The sequence below is a fragment of the Sitodiplosis mosellana genome, unplaced genomic scaffold (assembly GCF_009176505.1).
Source record: "Sitodiplosis mosellana isolate CC-2019 unplaced genomic scaffold, AAFC_SMos_1.0 Smas_scaffold_3, whole genome shotgun sequence".
NCBI lineage: Eukaryota > Metazoa > Arthropoda > Insecta > Diptera > Cecidomyiidae > Sitodiplosis > Sitodiplosis mosellana.
The window spans coordinates 2100506-2113369 of record NW_022595246.1 but is presented as its reverse complement, the minus strand read 5'-3'; the positions used below and the strand labels follow the sequence as shown (position 1 = coordinate 2113369).

At 39.0% G+C, this 12864-nt stretch overlaps 1 protein-coding gene across 4 annotated transcripts in view; it reads left to right on the top strand.

The window, feature by feature from the left end:
- The first annotated feature begins 4871 nt into the window (after positions 1 to 4871).
- Positions 4872 to 12864, top strand: part of LOC129565653 (dachshund homolog 2) — a 44315-nt gene continuing 36322 nt past the window's right edge. The window contains exons 1-2 of one of the 4 annotated variants that reach the window (XM_055440757.1): positions 4872 to 7304; positions 7756 to 8149. In XM_055440757.1, coding sequence (XP_055296732.1) covers positions 6905 to 7304; positions 7756 to 8149 — 794 coding nt within the window. In that variant the 5' untranslated portion in view covers positions 4872 to 6904. The remainder of the gene's footprint in view (positions 7305 to 7755; positions 8150 to 12864) is intronic. The other 3 variants (XM_055440758.1, XM_055440761.1, XM_055440759.1) reach the window with 3 other exon arrangements.

Sequence of the window (12864 nt, the reverse complement as noted above, 5' to 3'; positions counted from 1 at the left end):
TCCGTTCCATAACAACAAAAAAAGAGTGGAAACAATCAAAATGATATAAGATCAGAGAGATAAATGAATCTTAATGTGATGTTATTTCTTCGTGTTGTTTTATTTTTATTTTCCTCTGGTTGGATTGTCGGCGGGCAGGAAGGCGAAAAACCGACTGAGACTGAGAAACAAATTAAAATTGTTGTATTTTAATTAACACTGAAGCATTTAATCAAACCAACCGGTGAATGAAAAAAAGTGTGGTGCGAGAGCAAGCGAGGTGTACTTATTTTTGCGAAGAATAAAACGGAACGCAACATGCACGCAGTGAATCCATCTTCATCATGGTCGTCGTCGTCATCGACAACGTCGTCTTCGTCGTTATGCTTCTTTTTGTTGTTGCTGGAATAATTTGTCGGTTTTGAAATGAAGAGAGAGAGAATTCAATCAAAGAAATATCAGGTTGAAAATGATGGCGAAAAAAAGGAGCTGGCGAGGTGCAGGCACACAGACATAGCACACGATAAATATAATGTGTGATAGTTTTGGAGGCAAAAAAAAGAAACGAAGCATAATCACAATGCGAAAGAGATAGGAATAAATTTGAAAATGGTCTGTATGAGCACCGGGTTTGGTGTGGTTTATAATGTTTCGGGTTTTCGTCGTCGTCGCTGTTGTTTGCCGATACACATGCCAAACAGATAGCTGGGTATCAAAAAAAGATCTGCATAAATATGTGTTTGTTCAACAAATACATAAATTAGTGTGGCACAGCAGCGGCAGCCGAGACAAAACTCGCTTCAACGTTCGTACACACACATTTCCTTTTAGCCAATAGACTCATTCAATTTCTGGAAGCTTTTCACAGTGATGTCGCTTTAAACGAAACACCATTCGCATGTACCTTACTTTGTTCGGTTTTGTTTTTCACTCTGCGGGCCCGTTCTCCAAACGCTTGTGTATTATTTTCGTAAAAAACAATTTATATGAAATATGGAAAGAGAAAAAAAAAGTTTATATGAAACAACACAGAGCAGCCGAGGAAGACGAACGAGAATTATGAAAGAATGAAAGAAATGCAGACGCGAGAGAAAACACAAGAGAAGAGAAGCGACGAAAAAAAATGGTTGTATTCATATGAAATTATGCATATCACAAGTTATAAATACAAATTGCAACCTCCTCCCAATTCCAAGGTGTATTGTAAACTATTGAAAAATAATGAATGCAGCCGAACGCGATGAACAGACACAAAATTTGGCCGACAAAAAAAAGCAATGACCAAGAACAAGAGATTACAATGCGACCAAATGGAGCAAACGCTGTGAAATTAAGAAAAATTGCTTCGATTCGAAAACGATTTTTTTTTCATGCCCATTTCAATCACTCAATTTCTTCAATGTTGAATGAGTTTTTAAACGAAGTTTTTTTTTTTGCGATGATGGAATGTCTCTTTCAGCAAGGTTTCCCATTGCGTTTTTTAGTTTTCGTTTCACAGTCTCAGGCATAAACTCTGTCTACTTTCCGATTCGTTTGATGTCATTGCACGGACAAAACAAAAGCGTTTTTGTTTCCATCATCGAAAATGTACACGTCAAAGGGACTTTCTACAAAATCCAATGCTCTCCATCGCCTATGCATCGGAATGAATGTGTATGGCGCGCGCACGTGCTAGTCAATGTATAGTTATTTGGCGTAGGAAAGTGTATAAAATGGACAACGTCAATCGATTGAACGTCGAAATGCCTGCAAATGGTCTCGAAAGCGTTGAAAATCGCTTCAAGACATGGGATGCATGCAATATATTATCCGAATGAAGTGGAACTAGTTTTTGAATTAATGCCCATGCCAACAAGGAGAGAGAAACTAATACTTTGAACGAAAATCGAGGTAGAGAGACGATAGATCTGGTTCTGAATCAAAACTTCTGATTGAGAGGGCAATTCGGTGACAAAATGGGACTTTGTTAAATCGAAACTTCACCATTTTTCTTGCCATCATAGTAACGCCTTAAATGACACTTTTGCCCAAGTTCGAATGGCACGGGAAAAAACAAGCCCATTCAAACAGAAAAAAAGCGAACAACTTGAATGAAAAAGGACGAAATTAAAATGAATGTATTGCGAATGAAAGTAAAAAAAATTGTAACATATAATTTTCGCTAAGTTTCTTGTGCGCACGGCACAATAATTGACGAAACGAATGAAATAAGAATGGAAGAGCAAAGAAAAAATTGAATTGAGCGAAAGAAATGTCATTCAGAAAAAATTGTGAATACAAATAAAGACTGCATGTAGAAAAAGTGTTGTGACGTTGGAAAAAAGGAGGATTTCGAAACGACAAAAAATGAAAATATAATCAAGAAACCTACACACAATCCTCGCTCTCTCTCTCTCTCTCTCTCTCTCTCTCTCTCTCTCTCTCAGTGTGTCCCGGGCACATGAATGAAAATTTAAATATAAATACGGGAATAAAATGTGCGCGCAAAAAATTAAAGAAATGAATTCTCTCTCTCTCCCTCTCGCTCACAGTCGCAGCACAGAGAAAGGATGTGAAAGGAATGAGGCAACGAAACGATACACAAGAGATGGAAAATGGCAAATCGCTATCGTGCAAATGAATATGAAGGCACACACAAAGCACAAAGTAGTTTGACGCTCATTCTCACACATATGGAAATATATAAATAAAAGGCAGAGAGCGAGGGAGCTCAGGCATTTTTGCAAAAATGTATGCAGTATAAATGTGTGTATGTGTGTTTCTGTTTCGTTTTTTTTTTAAATATTTCGGTTGTTGTTTTTGTGCCAAGACGCGCCTGAAATCTGTCTCTAGTGATCTGGCGAACGAGCAGAAGCAAAACGAAACGGTTATGTATTGCAGGGAGAGGAGAGAGAGAGAAAGGAAAAAAGGAAAAGAAATTGAAATGAAAATTGTTATTTGTGCAGCCAAAGCAGAAGCAAAAGCGACTGCGGCAGCAACGACGACAACGACGACGAAAAAATGATATAGCTAGCAGCCGAGAGAAGCTTTCATCTCCCTGTACAATATTAGAACGAACAAGCGATGGCTTATGTATCACACGCTGGAATGGAATGAAGAATCCGAACAAACACAAATACTGCATTCAAACAAACTCGAAGAAAACCCAAATCGACTGACAAACAACCGAACGAACGAACGAACGAACGTACGGCAGAAGCACAGCAACAGCAGCATCTAAAAGCAACAAACGAACAACGAGCACCCGTTCAAACTCCGTCTGTCCGACCGACATACAAACAACAACACTAGCAGCAGCAGAACAAAAAAATAGAGATGGAAAATGTGAGCGAGATGCACAATATAGGCGGATAATCTTCGGAATAAGAGGCAAATACACACACATGCACAGTGTCGCATTCGGTCCGCCAATCGTATTCGATTGCTATCTGATGTTTGCTAACCAATCGTTTAATGTGACGATAGCGCATGACACATCCGAAATACGAATTCGGTATGTATACGTATGCATATTTATGTATGTATATATATCAAGGGGCCATACGTACGAGTGTGCCATCGGCCCAAGTGCGCGCTCACTGTATGTGTGTGAGCGTGTGTGTGTGTGTGTGTGTGTGTGTGGAAACGAAACGTAAATACCATTCGTACAGTTGAAATGAACAAACGGAGAGTTGAAGAAATAGAAATGCAGAAGAAACGGAGGAACACGAAGCAGAGCAGAGCGGTAGTACACGAAGCAGAGTGGAAAAGAGGAACGAAAATAAAAACGAAAAAAAGAAGAAGAAGCGAATAACGAAAATGAGAGAAGAGAGAAAAAAGCATCGACACAACTCGCACACACAGAGAGACAGAGAGCACACACAATCGTATCGTATTTTAGTTCCCACCTCCGGTAGTGTGTTTTTCTCGTATTTTATGTTCTCTCTCTGACTGTGTTTTGGCTGTGCCACAGTGCCAGGCCACGTTCATTGCTGCTTTCTCACGTATGGATTGATATTTTTCATGAAAATTTTTGTGTGAATGCTCTCTATGTGTCGCTGTTGCCTCCGCCGCTGCCGATGCTGCTGCTGCTGCTGGCGTGTGCAAATGTTATGTGCGCGCGTATTTGTTGTGTGTGATTCGTTTTGACGATTTCAATCGTCAATTCGTTTTTTCCTTTCCGTTTTCTCGCGCGTTCACTCTCTTTCTCTCTTTTTCCTGCCTCTATCACTGGTGCCTTTGCACATACGAACCGTGGCTCGGTGCGCGCTCCTGCACTCTATGTGAATTGATACATTTGTATTCACGGCGCCTTTTTGGTATATGCGCGTTTCAATTCGAACTTTTTTCTTCTTTCGTTTGCTGCTCGAAACTGTTTCTTCGTTCGCCTTTTTTCTTTTTTATATATATACATATATATTTTTTTATTCGCCTTTTTATTCGACTCTTCGTTCGCTCTCTTTGCGTACCGCTTATATTATTATTTCTTTTTTTTCGGTGTTCCTTTTCTGGTTGTCGGGTTGGATAAGAATTCAAATGTATGACTGTGTATGCGTATGTATAATTCGGTTGTGTATTTGTGCGCGAAGCAAAATTCAATAGAGAAAGAGACGGGAACAGTGCTGCACACACCGTGCACATAATATACCAGCGTTTTGTTGTTGCTGCTGCTTTTGCTGTTTTTGCCGTATTCTATTCCGTTCTCACTCACTCATGCCCATGCTCATAATGTTATTTCTTTTATTTTATTTTATTTTTCTTTTGCATTCATTTCTCGGTTCAGTTTGGGTTTTCGTTTCGTTTCATTTCTTTTTTTGTTCTGTGTGTACTGTTGTACATGCTCCCGTACGTAGAGTAGCTCGTTGTCGTTGTCGTTGTCGTCGTTGTCGTGCCGCTGTGCTTCGCATTCGGATAGAGAGAACGAATTTGTATATTTGGTGTGTTGTTGGATTGTGAGTGTGTGGCGCGTCATTCGAATACACATTCATACCCACACCGTACAGTTTTACATATAGAGAGTGAAGAAAAGCTGGCTAACTGCTTGCCTGCTGCTCTGCTGCCGCTGCCGCTGCTACTCGACTGCTGCTTACTTGCTTCGCGCCGAAGGCTCGAGCTATGCTCTCTCACTCGAGAAACTCTCAATTGCTTTTGTGTGTGATTGTGTGTTGTCGTTTTGTAAGTTGTAGGTAGCATTTGGATTTTTATTGCCCACATTTCACATTCGTACTCGGTCGCTCGATTTGATTACGTCTTTTTTTCGATTCGTCTGTGATTTGTCTCCATTTCAATTGTGTGATTTGTGCGGTATGCATCGTTCTGCTCAGCATCAGCACATATTTTCCTGATCGAAAACGGGCGATACAAAAAGTGTTTGCCAAAATTCAAAGTGATTTTTTTCGGCTTGGTTCGGCAAAAAACTTTTTCACAGAAAAATTCGAGAAAAACTATCTGTTTGTAATTTATTTTTTGTTACACGGCAAAGAGAATTTCGCTTGAATAAAAGCACGGTGAAAAAAAAAACTGGAGATAAAATCGTGAAGAAGAAAAAATTAAATAAAAGAAAATTGTTGGAAAAGTTTGAATTAAATGTCAACACACATTTTCGTTACCACACAGAAAAACAGAAAAAAGCATTTTACAGTTTTGTGATAAAAATTGGACAAAAAAGTAAAAGAAAACTTTGTTGTGAAAATTGATGACAACTAACGACTTCAGTCGGAGTGATAAAAACTGTGAGATCGGACAAACGTTCGTTGTTGTTTTTTTTATTTCGATGCTGGGTGTGTTTTATGAAAGAAGTGCGAATAACTGTAACCGAGTATATCATCCACACACGTGAAACGACCCCGAATCGGCACATTGTGAAACGAATTATACGAAGCTTTAACGAGTGACGAATAATTTTCGGTATTTTCGAGTGCGCTTCGAGAAAGAGATAAGGCGAGTTCAAGTTATTATATTCTATGTGTAGCACCGCCACCACCGCCGCCGCCGGCTACTCCTTGCAATTTTGCACATAGACAGATCAATTCGATATTTGCCATACATACGCGCACATTCATTCGTTCCGACGAGCAAGAGAGAGACAGAGACGGAGAAAACGAGCAATTTTCATCCAAAAACAGAAGCACATACAGAACACACGTATTGGAACTAACTAGACCAGCGATTGGGAAAAAGAGTTTTCCACTTTTGCTTGAATTGCTCTCGCGCTGTCTCTTTCGGAAATCTAACCACATTCATTCTCTCGCAAACTCCAATTCGATATGTATGTTTGTGCACAAAAATGAATTAAATATACACATAGAGCCAGCGAACAGAGAGCCATCCAGTGAGAAAGAGATCCACACATAACTATCATACCAACCACTCGTAATATTGCAAAAGCGCAATACCATTTCATTTTCGGTTCGCACACTTGCTCTCTTCATCGTCTGCCCCTGAGCGCCAATCCGAAAAATTCGGCACCAGCCATACATATATTTGCATATACATATGTATGTACAAGAAATGGAAAATTCGCACATTTCCATATATCAACGCTAGCAACTGCCACCAATAACATTTCGATTTCGACTTCGGATTTATTTGAGTCAGTATTTAAACCGAATCCGGATTTGATTGTCGTGCTTGCTCTCTTTCGGCGCACACGTTCTTCCAATTTGTATTAGCGACAATATTTTTCCCTTCTTCGGATTTTTGTGTGAACATTTGAACTTTCGAAAAATTGAACTGAAGAAGAAAGAACAACAACAGTGAACTTGAACTAATAAAAAACAATTTTGAATTGATCGAACAAAGTTAGAAAAACAAATTTGTGACGCGCGTGATTAAAAGTGAGAAACTGGCGAGCTTAGCTGATTTGTATCCGCTGCCATTGGTTAGCAAATATCTGAGTGAAACAAACGGATCTAGTGTTTTTTCGACAAAAAATCGAACAACACCGATGAGTATGGATTCAGCAATGGACTCGCTATCGACAGCTAGTGATCATAGCGTAGCCTCAGCACCACCATCGCCTCAATACAATTCCAAATCGGCCGTCAGTCCGAACAACAATAATAACAGCAACAATAATCATAATATGAGTGTATCAAATAACAGTAACACCACAACGTCAAATCATCATCACAATCACAATCATAATCGGAGCCCGTCTCCGGTTAGCCCACCGTTGCGACATCATCAGGGTAGCCCGCATATGATGTCATTGGGTCATCCAATGAGCCCACCACAAACATCCACACCGAATAGCATTGCGGCCGCGATGGGCCCACGAATGGCACAAAGTCTACCGCACTTGGCTCCACACAGCTTGGGTCTACTCAACTCACTACAAATGATGCGTAAGATTTATTGCATTTTTCCTAATTTTATGAAGAAAAAAAAAGGATTTCAAAAAAAAAAATCGGAATTGATGAAATTCAAATCAGGATTCGAGTGAAAATAAATTTCAAAGTTCAAAAACCATCAAAATCGAGCAACAAAAAAAACTTTTTATGATAAAATTATCTAAAAAAGAGAAAATAAATGTTTTTTTCGGATGAAATGGTCGACTGATTTTTAAAAAATAGCGCGAGAGTGACTTTCAGAATAAAAAGATTAGGTCTCAGTAGAAGCAGTTAGTTAGAATGAAAAATTCTTAGTTTTTCAAAGTTACCTTGATTCTCAATTTCGAAAAGAAAAAAAATCAAGTTTTCAATTCCTTCTTAATGGTGGCAAACTCTGTTCTAAATAGTTAGTGTCTTACAAACTGCTTCAATTGTTGTTGTTTTTTTTTCTCTCTTTTTCGTGCAGATCATGCAAACCCATTGGAATTGATGGCAGCTGCCCATCATCAGATGCCACCACGGTCATACAACAGTCCGCCGCCAATCTCGACATCCGATCCCACGGCAAATGAATGCAAATTGGTCGATTATCGTGGCCATAAAGTGGCCGCATTCATCATAGCCGGCGACACAATGTTGTGTTTGCCGCAAGCATTCGAGCTATTCCTAAAGCATCTCGTTGGTGGATTACACACAGTTTATACAAAACTAAAGAGATTAGATATTGTTCCGTTGGTTTGTAATGTGGAACAAGTGCGTATCCTTCGCGGATTGGGTGCTATCCAACCGGGTGTGAATCGTTGTAAGCTGTTGTCCTGCAAAGATTTTGACATTCTCTATCGGGATTGCACAACGGCCAGGTACGTGTTTGAAACGAAACAAAACAAACGAAACAACACAAAAAAAACCAAATCTACCTTCAAACTTCATTTGCAACATTTTTCTATTCACTGCTCTTCCTTGTTTGATTTTTTTAAGTTGTGTGAATTTAATTTTTGTGTTAAGTCTGATCTATTTGCGTCATTTTTAGTTGTCAACGCGCGCGTTATCGGTTTTTTTATTGTATCATTTATTATTTGAGGAAAAAAAGTGAAATCACATGATGTGGAATTCAGTTTGAATTTGGGTTTTAAATTTCGTTTCCAATTTTAATTCTCAAAATCTCACGAATTCCGAGTAAAAAAAATGAGACCAATGAAAGCAATTTTACATAGTGATAGAAAAGAAATGTACTGAAATTTGAAGTCGAACGTATGTGGCGCGTAAAATGAAAACGCGTTTCATATGTCAGAGAAGAAAAAAACTGTAATGTCTTCGGTCTTTGCATAAAAGTGTGTAAACCACAACCGAGGTGTCGCTAATTTTAAACAAGATACAAATACAAAAAGTACGCGTTTAATTTCATGCAAAAGAGCAAGAACAAAAAAAAATACACGAATAAATCGTATTGCATTTGTAAAAGAAGGAAAATTAAGGTAATATTTAAACAAAACAAAAACAAACCCAAGAAACCATGTATTCTTTTTAATCCCGAATTAGATTCGAAAGGTGCTTTGGATAATGGTAAATTAAGTGTGAGACTCAAAATAACTGAAATGTAAAACAAGAGAAAAAAAAATCAAAACTTTGTTCGCCGAGTGTTGTTGGAGTGAGAGGGAGTGTTTTTGCGAAGAGAGGCGAGCAACGAAAAAATTGGGGGAACTAAGTACAAAAAAGAGCAGCAAGTGCAATTTTTCTTTAAAGTAAAAAATAGGGTTGTAAAGTGAGTGTGTTAGCGCACGCCAGCGACGACAAATATATCATGTTTCTTCTTCGACGGAAGAAAAAAAACCACCCCCTCACCGAACGAAGCGAAGAAAAGAAAGAAAAAATCCGAGCATTTATTTGATCCAAACAGTTTATGTCGTTTGTCAGTTAAGCACCTAACTAAGCACATAAATGTCTTTCTTCATGTCAATTTAACAGGCGATTTAGTGAATTACGTCTCTCGATTTGCTCGATGTGGTGTTGTTATCTTTCCGGTTTTTCACGCTCTCTTTCTATCTGTGTATTATCAATGTGTCTTTAAAATTGGCCTGGAAACCAGTTCGAACATTTCCAAATCACCTCCCATCCAACACGCACAACCATATTCCTTTGCAGACACACAATTATTTTTCGCCATCGAGATATTTTCCGATTGCAGTAATCTCTGCGGTCAAATTGATTATGCTAGATGTTTTAGAAAGAGACAAAAAAAACCAGCTTCTCGGTCGAAATTAACTTGGTGACATGAACGCGGCCATTTAGATGTGACAAAATGTTCAACGTGAAAGAGTAAACTGGCAGCAATGCTCATTCAAAACATTGTAATTAAAAGCGATTATTGAATTGGTGGCGCAGCATCGACAGCAGCAGAAACGCAACCGCAAAATGCAGCAATGCTCATGAAATCAGCGATTGGAATCGCACATTTCGATAGATTTGTCGTTTAAGTGCCCGTCTCTATCTCTCTATCTCCGTCTCTCTTTGTGTGTTTTAAATTTGTTGTTGTTGTTGTTGTTCATCATCGCGTCTGTTGCCTGCACTACACAGCTCAGCTTATTTCCTCTTCTGTTTACACATTGCAAACATGAGACCGAGAGACAGAAAGCCCCGTCTTAACGGCTAGTTAATGCTAAACGATCCCATCCAACTCCAAGCATATCAATTACATTTACACCAGAAATATAATGTATTCAAATCAACCGTTCCGTGGCCGGCTCTCTCTCTCGATTCCACTCCGGCACAGGAGGAAATCAATCTTTTAATGCAAATAACATTTACCGTTGTTGCTTCGCTTCGCTCCGTCTATCATTTACGTGTTGTCATTTTTATCCTATAAACTTTTATCGCATTGACTTAATTTCAATCGATCATCATTTCGAGCATATTTTCGTTTTGCATTTCAATCGTCATTTCAATTTGAAATAATTGCCACTTGGTTTGCAATTCAATCAATTATATATTGACTACACCGTCGTCGACCACAGTGTCGTGGTGATCGGTTTTCGATCGTCATCATCATCATCATCATCATCACCATCGTCGTCGTCGTCGTCGTCGTACGTTGCTGTTGTCGACCACAATTTGTGCGCTTAAATCGGTGTTGCTGGTTTTTCACGCGGTGCGCCCGTACCGCAGACAAAACGGATGTTGCCTTTGTGTCAATCAGTCCAAGTTCGCTGGCCAACTGAAAATCGGCACAGATACACACACATACACAGAACGTAAGGCGCGCGAATTTAATTGATACGTTGCTATTTATTTGATTAAACGGTCACTACAGTCAGCTAATCTGTAATTATGTGGCAAGAATTGCAATGTGCATTAACGCGATTGTAACTTTGTTGCTCTTTCACACAGATACACAAACACACACACACACACACTCACTCACGGTGGCTATCGGTGTTTGATGCTTAATCGGCCCGATTATTTTCGAAGCCCGTGCATATTTCCACGTTTGACTGAAAAATATGAAAATACAATTTCCCCGAAAACCAATTTGCTCCAAACGACAAATTACCCACAAGCAATTTTGACACATCTTGTTTGTGTGTGTGTGTAAGTGACACATTGTTGCGAGCGTCGAATGTTTTTTGGGCAGCTTTCAACTGAAAATGCCTAATAAAATATTCATGTTAATCGCTGGCTTATTTGAATTCATTCAATGGGCCATTCAACTCTTTTTTAATACCTTTGCACACAAATCCACTCGCTCTCACATCACCGCCTCGTTCAGTCCACCGATTATTATCGCCAGCTGTATGCAACGTGTCAGTCGTGTTTGCACCGCGCACACACCGCACAACAAAAACACAATCCATTCAAAGTGGCAAAATTCTGTCGTCGTCAAAGTTGTTGTCGCTTTTTTTTCACCGTTGGCGCGTCTCAGGTCTCTCTCTTTTGCATTCCGTCTTTTGTTTCAAAACAAAACAATGCGGAGACTCTCCACCGGAGAGCGAGCGAGAAAACTAGTTTTTCGTTCACGGAATGATTCAGTATCGCTTGATAAACCCATATTATTACCTGTCACCAAGTGTACAAACATTTAAATGCACGATTACTCACAGCTAGTCAAATCCAAAGCGCGTGAACACATCCAGCAATTTCTTCATGTGACTCAAAGTTACACATTGCATATAATCAAATTCATCAATTTAAAGTTCGTGCTAAAAACAAAATTCATCAATTTGAAAATTGAATTTGATCGGGTGTTCAATACAAATTATTACACATTGAACAGTTCGGGGGATTTGATGATTAACTTGATGAATCGAGTCGCAGAAAAAAATCGACAGAAAATAAATAAGTCGACAACAGTCGAGACGAGATTTATGTGATGCAGAGGAAGTGAAACGTGATAAATGCATGGAAACATAAATTCGATGCAGAAGAAGAAGACAATTTTCTCTCATGTGAATTTCCTTTCCAATGCTCAAGGCTTCATAGTTTCAAAACTATCCATATTTTACTTTTTCCAGCCAAATACACTAGAATTGAAAAGAAGGCAGATCCAGCGAGTCACAAGCATGGTGCAAAACTGTTGATGAGCTAACAAGTTGGCCTGGCACACAAAATGCCACTTAACATTTTATGGCCGATTACAATCGTTGTGTGCATTACAACATTGCGCTCACATTTGGAATGGAGCAAAGAGATCCGTACTGGAATATTATTCACTGGATTTATGACTATTGACTCAGATCAATAGCGATTGAAATTGTGATCGTGGTTTTTTTTTCAGTTGTTATTTACAAATTGATATTGATGGTTCATTGTGTGCACGCGGAATGTACGTGCCGAATGCTTCATCAACAACGACAACTACAGTGTAACGGCAACGGAAAAAGAGAATCTAATCGCGCCTACATAATAAATAATATTTGCTTATTACTGTGCCTCGATTTATATGTTTGTTATCGTTACGAATTCACAATTTACCAGCAAAGTGCTCATTTTTTTTGCTGCTGCCACCGCCGCTGCCGCTTGTGCAAATGCATTAAAATCGATGATGAGAAAGACAAAGGGAAGCGAATAAATAAAAGCGCAAACAATAAATCAATTGGTGCTATTTTTTTTTCAAGCACACTACATTTACACCTGTTCTTAATTGATCTCTGGCATTGTTGTTGTGGCTTCGGTGCGATTGCAATTGCAAATGTAATTCGTTGCTTTAAGTGCTCGCTCACACTCTGTGCCGGTCTAGTCACTATCTGATAAGCGATATCTATATCAATAGCAGCTATTACCATAAAATGCTAAACTCCATTTAAATTTTCGTATTTAACTCAACTATGCGCTGCTGTGAAAACTCACGTTTATTCTCTTTTCTTTCGACTTGCCAACATATTGATTAGTACTGATCAAATCCCATCGAGCAAAACCACACAAAATGATGAATTGCTGATGATGATGAAAAGAAGAAAAAAAAACAAATGATGAGAATTCCGAAATTGAATAACCAAATAAAAGCGAACGATCGCGAATATGGAGTCTCCTTCTCCCTCTCTCTCTCTCTCTCTCTCTCTCTCTCTCTCTCTCTCTCTCTCTC